Raw genomic sequence first — 9,487 nt, 5'->3', positions numbered from 1 at the left:
GAACGCCGTCAGGCCGCTGTACGCTGCTTCTCCGCCTCTGATTGCCTGATAGGACAACGGGCGGCCAATAGGGGAGGGGATTGTTGCGTAGTTGCTAAGGGGGTGGGGGCAGAAAGAGCCGGACGGCGGGAGGCGGCGGAGCAGCGTGTGAAGCGTTGTGAGACGATGTCGAGCGGGAGGAGCGTCGGTGACCCGGAGGTGGGCGAGGGGGGCGGGATGGGACGGGATGGGATGGGATATTATGGGATGGAATGGGATGGGATTCCTTCAGCCTACGGGTAAAGGAGGAAGGCGGGGGGGGTGCCTGGAGATAGAGGAGTTGGGGTCCCAGATGGGGAAGGCCTTGAAGTGAAGGCCCCAACCTGAGGGGAACGGGCTGAGGTGGCTGTGAGGGGTGAGGGTTGTGTGGGGAGTCCATTGGGGTGTGGGGCCTGGAGGTGCGGTGTGGGGCCTGGGGGTGACTATGGGGTGGCTGTGGGGTGGCTATGGCTGTGGGGTGGCTATGGCTGTGGGGTGGCTATGGCTGTGGGGTGGCTATGGCTGTGGGGTGGCTATGGGGTGGCTATGGGGTGGCTATGGGGTGGCTATGGGATGGCTATGGGATGGCTATGGGATGGCGGTGGCTATGGCTATGGGGTGGCTATGGCTATGGGGTGGCTATGGCTATGGGGTGGCTATGGCTATGGGGTGGCTATGGCTATGGGGTGGCTATGGCTATGGGGTGGCTATGGCTATGGGGTGGCTATGGCTATGGGGTGGCTATGGCTATGGGGTGGCTATGGCTATGGGATGGCTATGGCTATGGGGTGGCTATGGCTATGGGATGGCTATGGGATGGCGATGGCTATGGGGTGGCTATGGGATGGCTATGGGGTGGTTATGGCTATGGGGTGGCTATGGGATGGCTATGGGATGGCTATGGGATAAGGGGGGGCTGGAATCAGGCTTACGGGCCCTTCTGGTATGTTGATATAGTGTAATATGTGAGTCTTGCCCTGCCAGCAATCAGAGGGTGCTGCAGGGCTGTTCAATGCTCTCTGTGCTCTCCCCATGTCCCCATCGTTTGCCCTTTAAACGTGTATTAATTCCTCCCCCCCCCCATCTCATCCCACAGTACTTAACCAGACGCATCCCTCAGAACCCCCGGTACCAACACATCAAAACCCGCCTGGATACCGGTGAGTGACACCATTATGGGGCTGAAAAACAGCCCAGCAGAGATAGGAGGGGATAGAAGTAATGCTGAGCACCTCAGCTGCTTTATCCCAACCCTGTGCAGCGCTATCAGAGCTCATATTGTAACTGGGATCCTTGTCATAAGTTGCCTTATTGGGTACCAACGCTTTGATTTCAGCTCTTTGAGCACAAGAGTTGAACGTTCAGACATGGGTACAGAATTGCAGGCAATGGCCTCCTGAAGGCACTAAGTCTCATCAGAACTACTTCTGCTTTCGAGCAGAGGGGGTTGGTGTGGTGTATGTGGTCTGTAGGTGGTTCCTCATGCCTCCCCCCACCCCCAAACTCACCCATTTAAGTTCCTTTATGGCTGCATTGGGTGCTCCCCCCCCCCCAAACTCACCCATTTGGGGTCCCCTGTGGCTATATTGGGTGTCCCCCCTCCCCCCAAACTCCCATTTAGGTTCCTTTATGGCTATATTGGGTGCCCCCCCCCCCCCAGACTCACCCATTTGGGGTCTCCCGTGGCTTCATTGGGTGCCCTCCCATAAAATAAAGCAGTTAGATACATCCTATAGAGAGATTTCCTTAGCACTGTGAGCACACGCCAAAGGTTTGAGCTCTTTTAGTTGGGACTATTCCCCTTTGAGTTCCAGCATCCCATACAGGGGTTTTCACCCACAGAGCGCTTGCTTGTAGGTACAGCAAACCTTCATCATGACCAACCTCTTCCTTCTTCAAGTTATTTAAGCCTGAAGAGCTGTGATGAGAAGCGCTGGTTTGTAACGTGCTCTTCGATTTGCTGTTGTTACAGGGAGCAGTCTGACAAAATACCTTGAGAAGTTGGAGGAAATCAAACGAAGTGAGTACCTGGAAGGGGGGGGGGGGGGGCTCCATAAACACAAGCCAGCAGTGTAAAGAAATACCTTAGTTTTCCTACTTTGCTCCTCTGGTGAGCACCTTCCCCTTTTTCATGCCACATCACTGCTTTTTGGGGAGCTCTAACTGGTGATCTAACAGTGCTGAGGCTTTGGGCTGTTGGAAGCACAGCTGATCCCATCCTTTGCTTTGTGCTCCCACCGAAAAGGAGCTTGTTTAAAATTCATGCTGATAAAACGGAGCCTTTCCTGCTTTATTTCCAGCCATTGTCAGCACTGTTTTCACACAGAGCCAGCGAAGCTATTAAACCCCCTGAGCTGCATTTACCGGTGTGGAAGAAAAATCCTCACAATTAACGAGGATTAATTAGGATTTCCAGCCTTCATTCTTAGTGCAGCACGGTGAGACGATGGAGCTCAGTGTGTAAGGGAGGCCGCTAATGTGGCACGTAAACGTGTTTGTTGTTTGGCTTCGTGCAGAATGGCCCTTTGTTGCTGTTTGTTTGCAACCCACTATGGATCTCCTGGGAAAACCAAGAGAGAAAACGTCCTTCTTTTCCAAAACCCTGTGTTGACAGACTAAGATTTCAATGCCAAACACTGGCTTTGCCATCACTTCTTGTTATCAGCTCTGAGAATCTTGTTGTTGTCGGTGTTGTTTGGTTTTCAATCTCTCCTTTGAATCTGGTTTCTCCTCGGGTAGAAGTCTCTTTTGTTTCTGGTCCTGGGCTCCAGCAGGAACTTTCCTATTGTGTTGATGCTGAATGGGCACCTTGTGTTCCCAGGCGGTTCAGAAACTTCTCTCTCTTGATTTCTCATGGATAGATGACACCGTTTGGGTTCAACTCTTGAATACGTAGCACAGCGAGTTCTCTGTCTCTGTGTAACGTGAGAGAGTGGGGCTTTATACCCCGAGCCTGAAGTGGAATCAAAAATAAGATAGCTAGGAGCATGATCATTATCCTTTGGAGCAGCGACTTGAGGAGAGACGCCACGTCTCTTCCCTTCCTCGTGCTTCAGCACTGGAGGAACTTTCCGTATCCAACAGAGCGTTTGCAGCCTGAAGCACAATGTCAGAAAACCCAAACGGAGCTCCCAGGGCAGAACCAGGTACGTGGCGTTGCTTTTGTGGGCAGGAGCAGCTCTTCTTCTGCACTCTCTGGTGATGGCTGAGGTCCTTCTTGAGGTGTTCAAGCTGTGTTTGTTCCAGGTCAGGCTCAGTTGGGTGCTAAAGGGAAGAGTTGGGCCATAAAAGCTTATTCTGGAGTAAAGCTTCCTTAACTGAGACTGGCAGGGAATCAAGGGAGGTTCAGCAGATGGTGAGATTTAGAGCTGCTTAGCTGGATTGGATGAAGGTTCTGTGTTGCATTATTAGCTCCTCTTAGTTAGAGAGAGGCCAGCCAGGTGTATCCCCCAACAGTTATTGAAGATGCTGAAAAAGCAAAGGATTTCACTTATTTCCAAATGGAAATCTGGGATGTGAAGGGTAAGAGCCTCATAAGCAAGGGGGAAGCACTCAGAGCACTCAGGCTTCCATCCCTATCACCTCTGAGCTCCATCATCTCTGCTCTGCTTGCTCCCCAGTTGTTCCAATGGGGTTTTCTCATCCTCTAAGCTTTGTCTTCAGGCTTAAGATTTAATTAGTCCCATCTCTCTGCAGCAATTATGGCTGCTTCGAGCTGGCATCTGCAGCAATCTGTTCCGTTTCCTGCCTTAAACCCCTTGTGTTGGGTTGCTTGCTTTGTGTTACATTCCAGTCCTTGTGATTTATTGTCAGCGCAAGAAAAACCAGAGAGTCTCAATCGGTCCGAATGAACACAGATATCTAACATTAGAGCTCAGTGTTTCCAATAAAGCTTAGAACATGGGTGTATCTCAGCCTCCTTCTGCAAGGATCTGCCAAGTAACTGAGGCGATGCCTTCTCCTGCTGTGTGCAAGAGCTGAGGGTCGCTTTGCGGCGTGCTGACCCTCTCCTGTTTTGTTTTTGAAGATTACAGGTACAGAAAAGACGAGCTGTTTAAAAGGCTGAAAGTGACTACTTTTGCCCAGCTGGTACGTATGGATCTTCTCTCTCATGCTCATTTGTCCTTGCTTTACCCAAAGCTTTCCCTGCGGTTAGGTAGCCCTCAGACAATAGGTTTAATAAGTGGCTCTGGCACTGCAAGTCTCTCTTGAATATACACCTGTATTTGACCCCTAAGCCCAGTGGAAAGTATGCTGAGTTAAAGATACGTTGGCTTGAGGATTATTTTCCTTTGAGGTGATCCTTGCTGTGTTTCACTGATAGCTGTGTATGTGTGTCAAGGCTTTGTGGCTTGCTTTTGTTCCTTGCAGGTCGTTCAGGTTGCTTCTCTGTCTGATGAAACCTTAGAAGTGACGAATGAGGAGATCCACAAGCTGGAAGGTAACGATGTTTATTGTGAGCACAAAGAGATGGGGCTGTAGATCACTGTCATACATTAAACTGTGCCTTAATAGGCATAGCAAGCCCTTTAATTGGGGGGGAAATAACCCCATCTGCAGCCATTCTGCTCTGGGATGTGTAACTCCTTAAGCAGAAATGCTCTCTCAAATTTCTCTCTCAAGAAAAGTCATCAAGCTGTGAAGTTTTAGAGCATTAACTCAATGTATTACATACATCAAGAATGAGATGAGCTGTTACATTCCTAAATAGGAGATCTTCAGCTCTCAGAAATCATGTGTCTCTTTTTGACACAGGGTTCTAAGTCGTTCTTGTAAGAGAATGAGGATGAGGCTGTTGCTGAGACTCCCTTCCTTTCATAAAACAGAGCCTGGGCTCAAAACCTGCTTGTCCATTCCCTGCAGCTCTTTAATCTTCCTGCCCTGCTCTCTCCACAGATGGCAATTCTGCTGCTTCAGATGCTGAGCTCACAGCAGGGACAAATGGCAAAGGGAGCCCCAATGGGACACCCCCCAGTCCTGTCCTGTTCATAAACAACGCCGGAGCTGGAGAATCGTATCGATCCACGCTGCAGAGGTACCTGATAACAACACCAACTTTTTCTCATGGCAGATAATTGTTTTCTTAGCAGCTGCTAAAACAGAAATGAACTATTGGGAAAACTAAGAGGTAGAGAAGTGTTCAGAGGGAGCACTTACACCATAACGTCTGCTTTCCTCTTACAGTTTGATAAGCGGCGTCGGTGAATTGGATATAGAAAAGGACACTCGTAAGAAGGAAGACACCCAGGCAAAGGATGCTCCTTATCCTGACTGCCCCTTCCTGCTCTTAGATGTACGAGACCGCGATGCTTATGACCAGTGTCACATAGTTGGAGGTGAGGAGCCTGGAATCCCAGCCTGGTGGCTTATAAAGAGCTGTGTGTTATTCTGCTGGGCTTTGCTTTGGGTGCTCTCTGCACTCATCCATCCTCCTTGGAAAGGGATGAGGGGCTGATATTAATCCCTCCCTCACTGAGTTTCCAGTCTGTTTTCCATATCTGTTATTCTTACAACCCTGTGTCAGCTGTGTTGCAGATGTGATCTTGGTGTTGACCAGCAGTCTGATTTCTTTTTTTTTCTCTTTTTTTTTTTCTCCCCCTCTTCTGCAGCTTATTCTTATCCTATTGCAATGCTGTCTAGAGCCGTGAATCCATACACAAACAGTATTCTGGAATATGTATCCTTTATACGTAGTGCTGGAATCAACAGCAGTGAGGAAAATCCAACTGGTGCCATGTTGGCAAGGGCTTCCAAAACCAATTCCAAAACCAATTACTCTGACCAGGATGGTGTTTAGCCACCAAAATCCTGGAATTCCAAGGAGGGTGGGAGAGAAACTCCTTTCTTCTGTCTTTGATTACCTGGTGGGGCTCTGCTGCAGCCATCAGATGCTAGGTTTTAGATCCTCAGAGCAGGAACCTCATGGTCTTGGTGGGAGCTGTCTGAATTTGGTGTTTCCTGGGGCTGGATTTGCCCTTCAGCAGCCATAGCCGTATCCATTGGGCAGCTGTCTCTCGCTGTTGCTCCATCACTGGGTTTCAAATCAAATCCTTTGGCTTCCTCCCAGCACCTTGATGAGGATTGTCTTTTCTCAGGGGGACAGAAAGAGGATTATGATCCGGGATTAGGCTGATCGTTTCCCAAGTTGTTATTGTGGGAGAGCTGCAGGAAAGAGGGTTGGTTGTCAACAAATTGATTCGAACTGGTTGTTGCTAACCAATCTTCAGATCAGTGGTGAAATACATGCTCACGGTGGGGATCGTGCTGTGCCCTTCCAGTGCCTGGCAAGCTTCAGCTGCTGAGAAATCAGATTTAAACATTGAAAGGAAGGCATTCCTAGCCAATAGTGTTGGGAATCACCCAACCTCTATCTCCAACCTCATTCTGAAACGTTTTAAGTCTCGATCAACAGTAGGACTGGATGATCTTGGAGGTCTCTTCCAACTTTGGTGTTTCTATGGTTTTAAGTCACCACACATGGACAGATACACCCTTAGCTCTTCCACCCATCAGAAAAATGCCCATGGAAAGATTATAATCTTATACGACGACGATGAGCGGCTCGCCAGCCAGGCTGCCACCACCATGTGTGAGAGGGGCTTTGAGAACTTGTTCATGTTGTCTGGAGGTCAGTGGGGAAGGAAGGGTAGGACAACGGGGGGAGTGGGCTCAGTAGGACCCAGGTGGGCTCAGTAGGACCCAGGTGGGCTCAGTAGGACCCAAGTGGGCTCAGTAGGACCCAAGTGGGCTCAGTGGGTTTTGTGTGAGCTGGAGGTGGAAAAGAGATGGTCGGATCCATCTCGTGATGGTGAAATCACCGCTCCCACTTTGGATGGCTCTCATTAACAACATGTGGTCTGTACATCTCCAGGGCTGAAGGTGCTTGCACAGAAGGTCCCAGAAGGACTCATCACCGGTTCACTCCCCATCTCCTGCCAGGTGGCAGCTCCAACAGGGTCTGCCCGAAAAAAGGCTGTTCCCAAAGTGCCACCCACCCGTGCTGAGAGCAAATGGAGGTACTCTGCAGAAGATCTGCAGAAGATCAAGTACTACCTCGAGGAGGAGCGTCTCCCTTCGGACACTGCCAGTAAGAATCCAAGCCAGATGCCACGCAGCCTTCCCCTGCTTTGCTGTATTCTTGTAGTGAGATGGTTAGGAATGGGGAGAGGTTTATTTTCCAACTGTGCTGTTCCCAAAGAACTGAAGTCTTGTGTGGGCTGTGTTTGAATGCCTTTAGGTTTTCTTGGTAGTGAACTGGTTTTGTAAGTTCTTAAGCTGTGCTTCTTAAGTCTGATTGAAACTGCCCAAAACCCCCCGATGGAATTACTGGAGGGTCTATAAGATACGAGCTAGGATAGTAACAAGGGGCAGCAAAACCATTTTGGTATGTCATTATTCTCCATCCCACTTGTTTTTTCCAATCCTTTTCCTTCAGGTCGCCGTGGCTCTTCAGGACGTGATTCTAAAGCAACAACAGCACGGAGCAGCCCCAGCCTCCCCAGCATGTCAGGATCACGCATGCTCAGCAGGAGCAGCATCCAAAACAGGCCATGGAAATAAGCAGCTGTGTCTCCTTCCACTGAATAAATGAGCGTCCAGGTTCTGGGAACCCTGAGCAGTGCAGCCCTGTTTGTCATTTTAGGAATACGCAGAGGAAAACGGTGCTGATGTATAAATGGCAGCATTGGGTAAGGCTGGGGAGACGGAAGGGTTGATGTGATGCCTTGTAGGAGCAGCGTCACGTTGGGAAAGTGACCTTCAGGACAGGTTTTGTGTAGGGGAGGGTGGGAAAACCAGTAGTGAAGCCTGTGACCAAGTAGAAATGGGTATGGAAGACCTACAATTGTGTGTGTAGCAAACGTTTCTCTGTGCTGGGCTCAGAGCTGCGGGCTGCGCTAACGGTGAAAGGAAATGGGTCAGAAAATGGTGAGCAGGAAGCGTGGCGTTTTGTGGCAGGGATGGACATTCAGCTTATTGCCAAAACTGGTGGAGAGAGGATTCCCTACCTCTCTTATTTTAATTTATGTTAACGAACAGAAGTGTTTGTAATAAAGATGTTTTTGGGAAATAACGGCCAGCGCGGCGCAGTAGCGTGGAAAGTTGTCTTTCATTATGGATGTTTTTATGGAGCGGTTCTGTATTTCTGAAGGTGAATCAGAGGTTTATTCCTACGTATACCCTTCCCCGTGTGCTTTGGAGTCGTTTCTTTAAGACTAGGGTTGCTGAAGGGGGGGAAATCTCCTCTTTCATCAGAGTCGCGAAAATAACCCTAAAAATGAATCTGGTAACTGAAGAGGATGTGGGGATTTCATGAAAGCTTTCATGGCTGGGGGTACCTGAGATAGCCTGAAACCCATCAGTGGCAAAGCAGCTGCACGGGGTGGAACATCACAAACAGCTTCACCTACTTTTTATCCCCATGAAAGAAAGGAATAGGTATAACGAGCAGCTTCTGTGCCTTTGGAATCACTCATTGTAATATCACATATAAGAAGAGGACCAAGGAACTTTGCTTTGAGTCTTACCTCAGAAAGGCTCACTGAAGTGATATTTCTGCAGCCAGGAACTGGAAGGTTCATTCTGATCACCTCGTGTCCTGCATCTCCAGAGGGAGCATGTATGTATGTTCTGAAGGGCTGTGTCTTATTTCTATCCATCTGCAGGAAGATGAACAAATCTCACTGCCTTACAAGCAGGATCTCCACCTTGGAGGTGTCATGGCAATGCCACGTTTAGCTTTGAGCATTGGGGGTATGATGGGGCTCAAACCCACGTGTATTTCAATCTCTGTGTCCTCAGCTGCCTGCCTCTTTCTGTTCTTTATGGTACCTTCACTTCTATGTGAAATAAAAGTATTGAGCCAACTGCCACCTTCCAGCTCGCTTCAGATGATGGCTTGCCTAGTTTGGTTGGTTGGTACCATTTCTGGGGCAATATAGCTGAAGCTGAGCACCAAGACAATATTTATATTCCTCTTGGTCCCAGCAATATGGGAATAGAGGAGTTATTTCACCCTATTGAGCACAATGAGGTGATGGTCTTACAGATGCATCCAGCTGAAAATGATGAGAGCCAGGGCTGCGTGTGCTGCCTTAAATCAAGCCCTGATTTTTGCTGTCCAGTGGTTGGAGTAGGAGCTGAAAACCCAACTGCTTCGGTCTGTGTGAAAACCTTTCAAAATGGGGAGGACAAAACAGTTTGTGCTGTTTAAGATCCTCCTAACACAGGGCAACAAATGCACTCTCCGGTCACCCTACCATCTTGATAAGTTTTTGTTGGTGGTCGTGGGGTTTTTATTAGACTTTTGACTTGGTATTGTTTGGAAAGAATGAATGAGCTCTCTGTAGTCTGGAAGTTTCAATAGGTCAATGCACACTGTGTTGGCTATCAGCCGGACCATTGAGCTTCCAAAAAAAAACAACCTTTTTGTTGTGATTGGAAGAAGGGAAACACCAACCAAACCATCGTT

General features: G+C 48.9%; 1 protein-coding gene across 1 annotated transcript; it reads left to right on the top strand.

Annotated features, from left to right (window-relative positions):
• The first annotated feature begins 96 nt into the window (after window positions 1-96).
• Window positions 97-8,886, top strand: CEP41 (centrosomal protein 41). The gene is made up of 11 exons (XM_072340457.1): window positions 97-198; window positions 1,115-1,178; window positions 1,991-2,038; window positions 4,046-4,107; window positions 4,390-4,459; window positions 4,915-5,053; window positions 5,203-5,354; window positions 5,628-5,695; window positions 6,532-6,646; window positions 6,890-7,105; window positions 7,454-8,886. The coding sequence occupies exons 1-11, from the start codon at window positions 166-168 to the stop codon at window positions 7,576-7,578; spliced, it is 1,092 nt and encodes a 363-aa protein (XP_072196558.1). The 5' UTR covers window positions 97-165; the 3' UTR covers window positions 7,579-8,886.
• The last annotated feature ends 601 nt before the right edge of the window (window positions 8,887-9,487 follow it).

Source organism: Excalfactoria chinensis, chromosome 1 (assembly GCF_039878825.1).
Source record: "Excalfactoria chinensis isolate bCotChi1 chromosome 1, bCotChi1.hap2, whole genome shotgun sequence".
Taxonomy (NCBI): domain Eukaryota; kingdom Metazoa; phylum Chordata; class Aves; order Galliformes; family Phasianidae; genus Excalfactoria; species Excalfactoria chinensis.
This window is presented reverse-complemented; position numbering and strand designations above follow the sequence as displayed.

Bases quoted from the DNA above. Each gene is read 5' to 3' on its own strand.
- CEP41 (XM_072340457.1), top strand. From the start codon at position 166: ATGTCGAGCGGGAGGAGCGTCGGTGACCCGGAG. The intron at 4,460-4,914 runs GTAACGATGTTT...CTCTCTCCACAG, and splicing joins GGAGATCCACAAGCTGGAAG to ATGGCAATTCTGCTGCTTCA. The intron at 7,106-7,453 runs GTAAGAATCCAA...CTTTTCCTTCAG, and splicing joins TCTCCCTTCGGACACTGCCA to GTCGCCGTGGCTCTTCAGGA.